The following is a 12,640-nucleotide window of genomic DNA, read 5'->3' on the forward strand; positions in this document are numbered from 1 at the left end:
ATCTTGGTAGAATTACAAAGAATATTGGTTGTGGTGTGATGCTGCCCTCAAGTGGTTTCATTAAAAACAGGTGCATGGAAAACAAGACCACATAACTGACTTCAGATGTCAGCTATTTAGTTCCAGAAATACCAGAATGAGGCTCCTAGATAGGGAAGATGGCTGGAGGATCTGTTTAGGAGCAGAAGGTGGATATAGGATATAAACTAATGCTGTTTGGGTTTTTACTGTTAATGTGATTTCATTAATACTTACAGAATGGATTATACCAGTAAACCATATTTAACTATCTCAGATAAGACCTCCTTAGACATGGAATTGATTGACTGACTTCCTTTGGTGTGTCATAAGAAGCTTTTGGCCATGAGATTATTGGGAACTTAAGTTCAGATAAATAATATCTCTTAGGAGGCTAGTTCATACCACAAGGTCTCTTAAGACATATCAAGTTAGCACCAAGCAAAGGGATGTTCCGTTGCTGCCTGTATACCAATTATGTAGTTGACCGTGGGAGACATTACTACCTGAAAACTCCATACTATTATTTTCTCATGCCATTCAGCATCACTTAACCGAAAAGTCAATACCCAGAACAAGAAACCATTGCTCTCCCTTCAGGATGGCTTTCTTTTCTGGGAGCTTGGCTTTTTGAGTAGTTATCTGAGCTTATATTTTTCTTTTTCTCTTTCTACTCAAAAACTTATTGAAGAATTGGGGGCAAGTTTTATGTTCCTTCCTGTGACTTAGAAACTGTTAAAGCTGTTAGACAACTAGCCAAGATTCTAAAGAAACCCATACATGGCAGGGTGGAGACCAAGAGGAGAAATGTATTCCAGAAATTAACTGTTAGCAGTAGTGTTTCTTAATACATAAGCTGTATCACACTCCTTGAGTAGATTCTTTGCTATATAACTTTCACTGTAAATAATTTTATAGCAATCATGTATGAATAACTTGAGAATAATAGAATCAGTCTAATTTGTAGGCACTGTAGACCATCTCCATTCCCTACATGTCAGAGACTCTGGGGGATGAATTGGAGATATTAAGAGGTAAAATGATGCAGAGAAGACCAAGGTCAGCAGAAGTCAAATACTTTTATTTCTTTAAAATTTTGCTTAGGCTACTCCTGGCTATTTTGAAGTGTAAGTCCATAAGATACTTTCCTCCACTGATTAATCTTTATTGATAAAGTATTAGCCATTACAGCTCTTTTGAGATATTTGGCTACTCAGTGTCCTAGATAATATTAAAATTTATTGCACTTTTGCCTTTGTTCCAGTACTATGCTACATGCTGTATATGCACAGTAAAATGAAGAACTAAAGAGTTTAAAATGTGATTGAGAAACCCAACTGTATCTAATGACTGATTACATTAACTATCTAGATCCCTTTGGATAACTTTTAGTTTTTTTCTTATTCCTTTATGTTTCTTGTTTCTTTTCAGATTTATTTATTGATGATAAAGGAATACTTTTTGTAAGTAATAGAAAACACCTACCAACTTTGCATACTCTCTTGAGTAGACTAAAACTATTTTTGGTAAAGGATCCTCTTTTAGATTTCAAAGGACAGATCTTCACAGAAGTTAATTTTTCCAGGTACTTACTTAATTGACCAATGCTGTAAATATTTTTAAGGGGTGAAAAGGTTTTTGCATGATCACAAGCTTAGATGTTATCAATAATGTTTTATTTTGTTTTGTTTTGTTTTTAGACGGAGTCTTGCTCTGTCGCCCAGGCTGGAATACAATGGCGTAATCTCGGCTCACTGCAACCTCCGTCTCCCGGGCTCAAGTGATTCTCCTGCTTCAGCCTCCCAAGTAGCTGAGACTACAGGCATACGCCACTGTGCCCAGCTAATTTTTGTATTTTTAGTAGAGACGGGGTTTCACCATGTTGGCCAGGCTGGTCTTGAACTCCTGACCTCAGGTGATCTACCCGCCTCAACCTCCCAAAGTGCTGGGATTACAGGCCTGAGCCACTACACCCAGCCAATAATTCTTATCATTGTTTTACCTCAACTTTAATTTTAGTGATTATGTGTTTTGGTTGGCTACATTTAGTGTGTGACTTGCTTTTAGTAAACACTAATTAATGTATTTTTTTTTTAAGGGACTGTTTCTCTCTTCAAGAAACTTTGGAAGCTTTTGTGAAAGAAGATTTTTGTATGGATAAAGTGAACTTTTGTCAGGAGAAACTAGAAGATACAATACGTTTAAATGAGGTTGTAATGCTGGCTTTCAATGACATGTTAGTAAAAGTAGTAAGGCACATTTTTGTAAAATTTTTGTAATATACATTGTCTACAATTGTCAGATTAAAAATATTTCATAATTGAATGAACATGTATCAATTAAGAAGTCAAATTTCCTTCTAAATAGTGGTTCTCAGCCTTGGCTGTATGTTGGAATTACCTGAATAGTTTAAAAGAATATTGAAGCCTGAGTTCTACACAGACATATTCTGATTAATTGGTCTGGTGTGCAGGCCAGTCATAGGGAACTTTAAAATCTCTTCCAATAATTCTAATCAATATGCCTGGTATAGGAAATTAAGTAGTCATGTCTAGTTTAAAAAACTGACACTGGAACTAGAAATATTGATTTGTGAGTTATACACAAAACATAGTACTTGAGCTAATGAGAATATTGTGAAGTAAGGATATAGATGGTCCAAAACTGAATTTTAGTTTTCTGCCAGTGTTTAACAAGGATGATAGCATTTTTTGCATATTAAAGGCCAAACTTCTTAATGATGCATTTAGTTTCAATAGCACACAAAATGGTTATAATATCAGTATGTAAAGAATTCTAGCTGTTGAGAGTGCAATAACTTTTTGCAGTTGGACAAGCTCAGAAATCTAGGCCCATATTGATTAGATGCATTCACAAAGCTACTTTAAAAACCATTTTTTTGGCCGGGTGTGGTGGCTCACACCTGTGATCCCAGCACTTTGAGAGGCCGAGGCGGGTGGATCACGAGGTCAGGAGATCGAGACCATCCTGGCTAACATGGTGAAACCCCGTCTCTACTAAAAATACAAAAAATTAGCCGGGCGTGGTGGTGGGTGCCTGTAGTCCCAGCTACTCGGGAGGCTGAGGCAGGAGAATGATGTGAACCCGGGAGGCGGAGCTTGCAGGGAGCCGAGATCGCGCCACTGCACTCCAGCCTGGGCAACACGGTGAGACTCCATCTCAAAACAAACAAACAAACAAACAAAAAACATTTTTTTTAGGACAACTTAAAATGTTTTATATTTGGGGATTTTAATGGACTTAAAGCACTTAACGGGTTTCCTTACAATAAAAATTTTAACATGATGGTAAAAATGTTAATTCACCAATAGGCCCCATTCCTCTAGTACCTCTTGCCTGCCATGTTAACCCTGAGAGTTGTGGACTTAATCTCTTTTGTTGAGGAGTCAAGTTCTGTTGGAATGAAAGAGAAACACTCCATGGAGCACAGTAAAGATCTATTCCATTCCATGATCTCCTTTCACTTCTCCCCATTTATTATCTCTTATCTACTGCAGTGACTGTTTTTAATTTAAAATGTTTACAATTTGCTATTAGCCAAAAAGAAGCTATTTCTGCATCTAGGGATATTGTACATCACTAACGTAATGAGTGATCATAAAATACAATACTCAGAGAGAACATTGCTTATAATAGAACGTCTTTTTAGCTGCTACATTTCCCTTTTTTTTTTTTTTAGAGTATATATAGATTTAACAATTTTGAATGTGGATTTAGTTTAAAATTCAGTACATCATTTAAGCAAACTTTGTCCACTTATGATTTCAAAAATATTTATTTGGAAAGCCTCCCTAAAAACTTTTTTAAACTATATGTTTTTTCAGCCATCAAGTTTTCTTATTGAGTATGAATTCTTAATACCTCCAAGCCTCAAACCAGAAATTGATATTCCATCACTCTCAGAACTGAAGGAGTTATTAAACCTAGTGCCAGAAATAATAAACTATGTAGATGAAAGTGAAAAGCTTTTCGAAAGAGGTAAGAATTAATTTTAAAATGTATTACTTGTAAAAACCACTTAAGAATGTTTGTTACATAGGTTCTTGTTTACTAAAATTTTTCTGAACCTCCAGATTTTGTAAAAATGTTCTGCAAGTTATATGATGAAATCTCAGTATTACTTTTGATGAGATTATTTTCTCACTGTCATTTTCTTGTTGTTGTTGTTGTTGTTGAGACAGAATTTCGCTTTTGTTGCCCAGGCCAGAGTGCAATGGCAAGATCTTGGCTCACCACAACCTCCACCTCCTGGGTTCAAGCGATTCTCCCGCCTCAACCTCCCAAGTAGCTGGGATTACAGGCATGCACCACCAGCTAATTTTGTATTTTTAGTAGAGACAGGGTTTTACCATGTTGATCAGGCTGGTCTTGAACTCCTGATCTCAGGTGATCTGCCCACCTCAGCCTCCCAAAGTGCTGAGATTGTAGGCATGAGCCACCACGCCCAGCTGTCATTCTCTTTATATGACTTCCAGGTTTGAAACTTCTCTGAAATTTAACCATTTCAAGATAATTATACAAATAAAACTAAAACACCTATGACTATACACATTTTTTAAAGAGTTGTTTTCTTATAAACAATAAAACATTATTAACTTCTATACTGACAATAGTTAACTATGGAGAGGCTCACAATAAAGAGCTCAGAGTAAGGATTCGTGGAGTCGGTGACTAGGAGAGTCATAACTTAGAACTGAGGTGGTTTCATCCCATTTAGTCTTAGTAAATATTATTGAGTTATTTTTAATGACAGTATGAGCCCAAATATTTAACTGCCCTCTCATAAATTTCATTTAAAATGATCAATGAAATATAATATCATGGAAGAAAGGAAGGGGGATCTGTGATATCAATTGAGAACAGGGATGCTTGCCATGAACAGACCACAGACTCGAAGGAATTCTTACAGTTAAAACTAAATTAGGGAATTACTGTTCAGCCTACAAATCAAAGCAAGGGAATGAAAAGCCAACCAGGGAAAGTAGATCAACTCCATACCAGAACTTGCAAATATAGTAGATCTCAAAATGCAGGGTGGGCCATAGGCTTATTGGCAGGACAAAAATCTCAGCTCCATAAATGCTAATGTAAAGGACAACAAATGACTTTACTGAGTGATTACACTGTTAAACTCCCAACCTTCACTTGACTTGGCTGCTGTACTAAGTAAAACAGAGTCACTGCTACAGAGGACTTCTAACAAGGAAAGTTATACACACTATTGAAAGTTCAGGGGGTAGGCAGTGTTCCAGCTACCTTTGGGTTGTGATAACAATAAAACTGCTTAGTACAGCAATAAAATTGCCTGCTACAGGGATATCTCCAGCCATAACTCCCTTCCTATTTCCCATGCTCAAAGTGTAAGGAAAACTATATGGATTTGCCTACTCTGAACATTCAATAAAAATGGAATCATATAATATGTGATCTGTGACTTATTTCACTTAGCATAATATTTTCAAATTTATTGACATTATCCAATGTATCAGTACTTCATTTTTATAGCTAAACAATATTCCATTGTATGACTATAACACATTTTGTCTGTCTGTACATCTGTTGATAGATACTTAGGCTGTCCTTTTAGCTTAAAAGTAATCCTGCTGTGAACATTCATGTACACGTTTTTGTCCACACATGTTTTCATTTCTCTTGGATCTATACCTAGGAGTGGAATTGCTAGATCAAATGGTAATTCTGTGTTTAACTTTTTGAGGAATTGCCAGACTGTTTTCCAAAGTAACTACACTATTTCATTCCCACCAACAATGTGTGAGGGTTCCAATTACCTACATCCTCTCCAAAACTTGTTATTATATAACTTTTTTATAGCCATCCTACTAGGTGTGAAGTGATATCTGATTGTGGTTTTAATTTGCATTTTCCAGATGGATAAGGATGTCAAACATCTTTTCACATACTGTTGGCCATTTGTATATCTTCTTTGGAGAAATGTCTACTCAGATCCTTTGCCCATTTTAGTTGGGTTATTTTTCTTTTTATTATTGAATTATAAGCTGTCTCATTTGTTTTTGTTTCTCAATTCCTCCTTTTCTGCCTTTGGGATTACTTGAATTTTTTAAGGAAGTGTTTTTGTGACAAAATTGTACATACCTCAAGTGTATAACATATTTTGATGTACATGTACGTTGTGAAATGTTTATCATAAAAAAGGTAATTAACATATCATCAGCTCATAGTTACTTTTTGTATGTGATGAGAATACTTAAGATCTACTTTCTTAGTAAATTTAAAGTGTACAATGCATTATTCTTAACTATAGTCACCATGCTGTATGTTAGGTCTCTAGAACCTGTTCATCTTATAACTGAAAGTTTATACCCTTTAACCAACTTCTCCTCATTTCCCCTACACCCTAGCCCCTGGTAACCACTCTTCTATTCTCTGTTTCTATAAGTTTGGCTTTTTAGATTCTAAATAGAAGTGGTAATATTAGGCAGTATTTGTCAATACCTAATTTTTTGAGAGTTTTTATCATGAAAGGGTATTGAATCTTGTCAAATGCCCTTTTGCATCTACTGAGATGATCATATGGTTCTTGTCCCTCACTCTATTAATGTAGTGTATCACATTTATTGATTTGCATATGTATCCTTGCATCTCAGGGGGAAAAAAATCTCACTTGATCATGGTATATAGTCCTTGTAATAGGCTGTCAAATACAATATACTAGTATTTTGTTGGGGATTTTAAATTATTTTTAGAATTCTTATTTTTTATTGAATAATCATGGTTTTAAAATTTTTTATCCTTTTGATATGGTATATTACACTGAGTTTGGGATTTTCAATCAACCTTGCATTACTGCAATAAATCCCACTTTTTTAAAACCAGATTATTAATTTTGTGTCAATATTCATAAGAAATATTGGTCTGTAGTTTTATTTTCTTGCGATGTCTTTGTCTGGTTTTGGTATCAGAATAATATGGGTCTCATAGAATGACTTAAGCATCATTCACTTTACTTCTATTTTTAGGAGTGACTGAATAATTGATGTTGATTTTTTAAAAATGTTTAGTGGAATTCATCATTGAAGGCAACTGAGCAAGCTTATTGCTTTGTGAGTAGTTCTTGATTACCACAGAATTATATTTTATGACAAAAATACAAAGATATATAGTTTTAAAAAACTAGGTAGATAAATTGTCCCACAGTCACTGAAGCTCTGTTCATGTTTTCTTTCTTTCTTTTTTTATTGTTGAGATGGGGTCTCACTATGTTGCTCAGGCTGGTCTTGAACTCCTGGGCTCAAGTGATCCTCCCACCTTGGCCTCCCAAAGTGCTAGAATTACAGGCATGAGCCACTGCACCTGGCCTCTGTTCATTTTTATTCAATTTTTTTCTTATTGTTTTTCAGATTGGGTAATTCCTGTTGCTCTGTCTTCAATTTCACTGACTCTTATGTCACCTCTAATTTTCTGTTAAGTTCATCCAGTGAATTTTTTATTTCAGATATTCTTTTAAAATTTCCATTTGTTGTTTTTTATAGTTTCTCTTTCACTGCTAAGAATGTCTATTTGCTCATTCATTACAACCATATTTTTCTTTACATCCTTTAGCATAGTGATTACTATGTTATGTTATTATTGCTTTGAAATCTTTGGATACTAATTTCAAAATCTGAGTCATCTCATGGTTAGTGTCCAGTAACATATTTTTTGTAGAGAATGAGTCACATGCTCCTGTTTCTTCATTTTACTAAATGCATTTGGATTGTATCCTGACATTGCACCTGATACATTACAGAAACTAGTTTGCTATGTTCCTTTGAAGAGAGTTGACTTTCTCTGTTTGTTTTAGTGGGCTGTTAACTTGGCTGAACTCAAACTGTAAACTTTGTCTCTACTATGGTGGGAAAGAGCTGAAATCTTTACATAACCTTAGCTGATATGCTTTCAATCTGCCCCATACATGTGTAGTTCAGGGATCATCCAGAGATTTATTAAGCAGAGTTTATACATAGAGTTTGGGGCTCCTCCTCTGTTGCTCTCTACTTTCCTGGTTTTCTTCCTTTATCTTCCAGCTGCTGTGGTAACCCTGAACTCTAATTCAGGTAGAACTGTCCTCTAATTCTTCAAGATAATAAGACTGCAGATTTTTATCCAAGTTCTAGTTGACCCAGCTAGTACCAAATATATCATCCCTTCAAGTGAAAAGCTGTAAAAATGGGAAATTTACTCAGTATCAATTTGCTTTCCATTTCTGCATGCTTTAGACTGTAGTACCTTCAGATAGTCATTTTACATATTTTGTTGAGAGCTATAAATGCTATCTACAGGAAGATTGGTCCAATAGGAGCTATTGCTAGAAGTAAAACTTTTACTTTAGTAAAAGAAGTAAAACTTTCTGCTTTATATACTAGTTTTTAAAAATTTTTTTTATCTCCTAGGATTCTGTTAATATCTCTGAACTGTAGATGAATATTTCTTCCCCTTCTCCTCACTTTATATATTTTATAGATGGCTACTGTCATTCTATAGGATTTAGAGGGGAGAACTAATATATGTGTTTCTTGCTTTCTTGAAACAAAAGCCAGATAATTTTGAAAGAAATCAATTATAACCTCATTTGAAACATAGGTTAATCTAATTAAAGCTAAGATCTTAGAGATTTCTAAGATCCCCAAGATCTCAGCTTTAATTAGATTAATCTGTTTGAAAGGGAGAAAGTTTTGGTGAAAAAATATGCTAAATTTCTTATTCTAAAAATAGGAGAACTGAGATGTAGCCTTTTTTAATTGATAAAAAAGATTGAAATGCATATATTATAAAATTAATGATAATGCATTGATTTAAAATAAGATATTCTCAGCCCAAAAGTTTCTTAAGCTGATAAGCAACTTCAGCAATGTCTCAGGATACAAAATCAATGTGCAAAAATTGCTAGCATTCCTATACACCAACAACAGGCAAGCAGTTTGTATGGAACCAAAAAACAGCCCAAATAGCCAAGACAATCCTAAACAAAAAGAGCAAAGCTGGAGGCATCACACTACCCAACTTCAAACTATGCTACAAGGCTCCAGTAACCAAAACAGCATGTTACTGGTACAAGAACAGACACATAGACCAATGGAACAGAACAGAGAACTCAAATAAGACCACACGCCTACAACCATCTGATCTTTGACAAACCTGACAAAAATAAGCAATGGGGAAAGGACTCCCTATTTAATAAATGGTGCTGGGGGAGCTGGCGAGCTATATGCAGAAAAGTGAAACTGGACCCCTTTCTTACACCATATACAAGAATTAACTCAAGATGGATTAAAGACTTAAATGTAAAATCCAAAACTATAAAAATCCTAGAAAAAAATCTAGGCAATACCATTCAGGACATAGGCATGGGCAAAGATTGCATGATGAACATGCCAAAAGCAATTGCAATAACAGCAAAAATTGATAAATGGGATCTAATTAAACTAAAGAGCTTCTGCACAGCAAAAGAAACTATCATCAGAGTGAACAGACAACCTACAAAATGGGAGAAAATTTTTTGCAATCTATCCATTTGACAAAGGTCTAATATCCCGAGTCTACAAAGAACTTAAACAAATGTACAAGAAAAAAAGCAAACAACTCCCAAAAGTGGGCAAAGGACATGAACAGACACTTCTCAAAAGAAGACATACGGCCAGGTGCAGAGGCTCACACCTGTAATCCCAGCACTTTGGGAGGCCGAGGTGGGTGGATCACTTGAAGTCAGGAGTTTGAGACCAGCCTGGCCAACATGGTGAAACCCTGTCTCTACTAAAAACACAAAAATTAGCCAGGCATGGTAGCATGTGCCTGTATTCCCAGCTACTTGGGAGGCTGAGGCAGGAGAATCACTTGAACCTGGGAGGTAGAGGTTGCAGTGATCTGAGATCACACCATTGCACTCCATCCAGGCTGGGTGACAGAGCAAGACTCTGTCTCAAAAAAAAAAAAAAAAAAAAAAAAAAAAAAAAAAAAAAACAACAACAACCAAAAAACAGAAGAAAACGAAGACATGCATGCAGCCAACAAATATGAAAAAAAAAACCCCTCAACATCCCTGATCATTAGAGAAATGCAAATCAAAGCCACAATGAGATAACATCTCACACCAGTCAGAATGGCTATTAGTAAAAAGTAAAAAAACAATGGATGTTGGTGAGGTTGTGGAGAAAAAGGAATGCTTTTACACTGTTGGTAGGAGTGAAAATTTGTTCAAACATTGTGGAAGACAGTGTGGCGATTCCTCAAAGACCTAGAAGCAGAAATACTATTTGACCCAGCAATCCCATTACTGGGTATATATATACCCAAAGGAATATAAATTATTACAAAGATAGATGCACGTGGATGTTCATTGTAGCACTATTCACAATAGCAAAGACATGGAACCAACATAAATACCCATCAATGATAGATTGGATAAAGAAAATGTGGTACATACACACCGTGGAATACTATACAGCCATGAAAAGGAATGGGATTATGTCCTTTGCAGAGGTGCATGGATGGAGTTGGAAGTCATCGTCCTCAGCAAACTAACGCAGGAACAGAAAGCCAAACACTGCATGTTCTCACTTATAAGTAGGAGCTGAACGATGAGAACACATGGACACATGGTGGAGGGAACAACACACACTAGGGCCTATCGGGGGGTGATGTAGGGGGGAGGAAGAGCATCAGGAAGAATAACTAATGGATGCTGGGCTTAATACCTAGGTGATGAGATGATCTGTGCAGCAAACCACCATGGCACATGTTTACCTATGTAACAAACCTGCACATCCTCCACATGTTCCCCTTAAAAGTTGATAACATGTATAACTTCTGAACTAACAGAGAAAAAAAATTTAAAAACTCTGAGCAATATAATTAATTCTATGGAAATAAAGGAGAGCAAAGCAAGCAAAAGGCATTGGAAGCATAAAATAAGATTATGAAAGTATCACCTTTGTTTGAGTAAATATAAATTGGTTAAGCTTCTCTATTAAAAGAGAGATAGATTCGTAGATTAAATTTAAAAAGCAGATATAATGACCATATGTCTGATTGAAAGATCCTACCAACTGCAAGATGTATTATCAACTTAAGAATTTTTAGGGAAGAAAGAAACATTCTAAATGCACATACAGATTGTAAGATGCATCACAATTTCAAACAACAAAATACAAAATCTATGTCTTACAATAAAAAACCACTGCATATGTTGTTTACAGGAGTTGAGCCTTAAGAAAAGAAAGAAAAAAAAGCCAAAGGTAAAAAATAAAGGGCTGGCAAGATGTGTCAGACAGCTGGGGAAGGCAGGCAGGCAGGCAGGGAGGGAGGGAGGGAGGGGGGGAAAATAAAAGGATAGGCAAAATGTGTCAGACATCTAGGGAGGAGAAGGAGGGAGGGAGGGAAGAGAGGGAAGAAAGAAAGCCAAAAGATCCAGAAGATAAAAAAGGGATAGGCAAAATGTGTCAGACAGCTGGAAATGAAGGAGGGAGGGAGGGAGGGAGGGAGGGAGGGAGGGAGGGAAGGAAGGAAGGAAGGAAGGAAGGAAGGAAGGAAGGAAGGAAGGAAGGAAGGAAGGAAGGAAGGAAGGAAGGAAGGAAGGAAGGAGGGAGGGAGGGAGGGAGGGAGGGAGGAAGGAAGGAAGGAAGGAAAGAAGGAAGGAAGGAAGGAAGGAAAGGAGGGAGGGAGGGAGGGAGGAACGACGGAAGGAAGGCGGGCCAAAGATAAAAAAGGGATAGGTAAAATGTGTCAGGCAGCTGGAAAGGAAGGAGGAAGTGAGGAAAAAAGGAAGAGAGAGAAGGAGGGAAGAAGGGAGATAAAAGACAGAAAAAAGAAAGCCAAAGTAGCAGTATTAATATAGACAAGTAGAGTTCCAGGTAAGCAAGGCATAGAAAGTCATCATATACTGATAGAGATGAAACCCTTCAAAGCAACCTCATTCTTTGAAGTTTGTGGCTTATGGATTGCCCACCCTATCTTACCTTCCAGTGATTATGTAGATTTTGCCATTTTTATTTTCCTTTGGTAATTTTGATTGACAGTTGCAGGGTAACAAGGAGTGTGCATGGAGGAATAGTTATTTACCTAAGTTAACATTTTTTTCAGAAGTATAAATCTCTACTTCTCTCTAAAAGGAAAAATTGACATGCAATAAAATAATAAAGATACTTTAAAAGGAAAATGCTACTGAACAAGGTTACAGAAAATTAATGTAATGGTACATTTGCTAATAGTAGAGTTTTTTCCTTTTCAGATCTTACTAACAAGCATGGAATTGAGGATATCGGGGACATAAAATTCAGCTCCACAGAGATTTTGACCATTCAAAACCAGAGTGAACCAGAAGAGTGCAGTAAACCAGGTAGAAATTTTGATAAATCATTGAGCTTATCGGGGATTACCTATTTATGATATTATGATTACCTATTTATGATTTATGATGTAAAGTACAGTACATTCACATATACGGTGTACTGTGAGTCAGTTTCCATGTTTAAAATTTGATTGTTATAATCCTATGTCATTTTTTTCTTATTTGCCCCTTTATATTTATTGCTATTATTAACTCAGAATTCTACTGGCATCAAAACTGAATAATAGGCCTGGTGTG

At 36.1% G+C, this 12,640-nt stretch overlaps 1 protein-coding gene across 9 annotated transcripts in view; it reads left to right on the plus strand.

Annotated features, from left to right (window-relative positions):
- Positions 1-12,640, plus strand: part of SHOC1 (shortage in chiasmata 1) — a 98,510-nt gene that overhangs the window by 26,513 nt on the left and 59,357 nt on the right. For 3 of the 9 annotated variants that reach the window (XM_050761415.1, XM_050761414.1, XM_050761416.1), the window contains exons 4-7: positions 1,450-1,603; positions 2,117-2,228; positions 3,864-4,017; positions 12,284-12,391. In XM_050761415.1, the coding sequence (XP_050617372.1) occupies positions 1,450-1,603; positions 2,117-2,228; positions 3,864-4,017; positions 12,284-12,391 (528 nt within the window). Of the gene's footprint in view, positions 1-977; positions 1,146-1,195; positions 1,604-2,116; positions 2,229-3,863; positions 4,018-12,283; positions 12,392-12,640 lie in introns of those variants that run through there. The other 6 variants (XM_050761421.1, XM_050761422.1, XM_050761418.1 and 3 more) reach the window with 4 other exon arrangements.

This window comes from Macaca thibetana, chromosome 15 (assembly GCF_024542745.1).
Source record: "Macaca thibetana thibetana isolate TM-01 chromosome 15, ASM2454274v1, whole genome shotgun sequence".
Classification (NCBI taxonomy): domain Eukaryota; kingdom Metazoa; phylum Chordata; class Mammalia; order Primates; family Cercopithecidae; genus Macaca; species Macaca thibetana.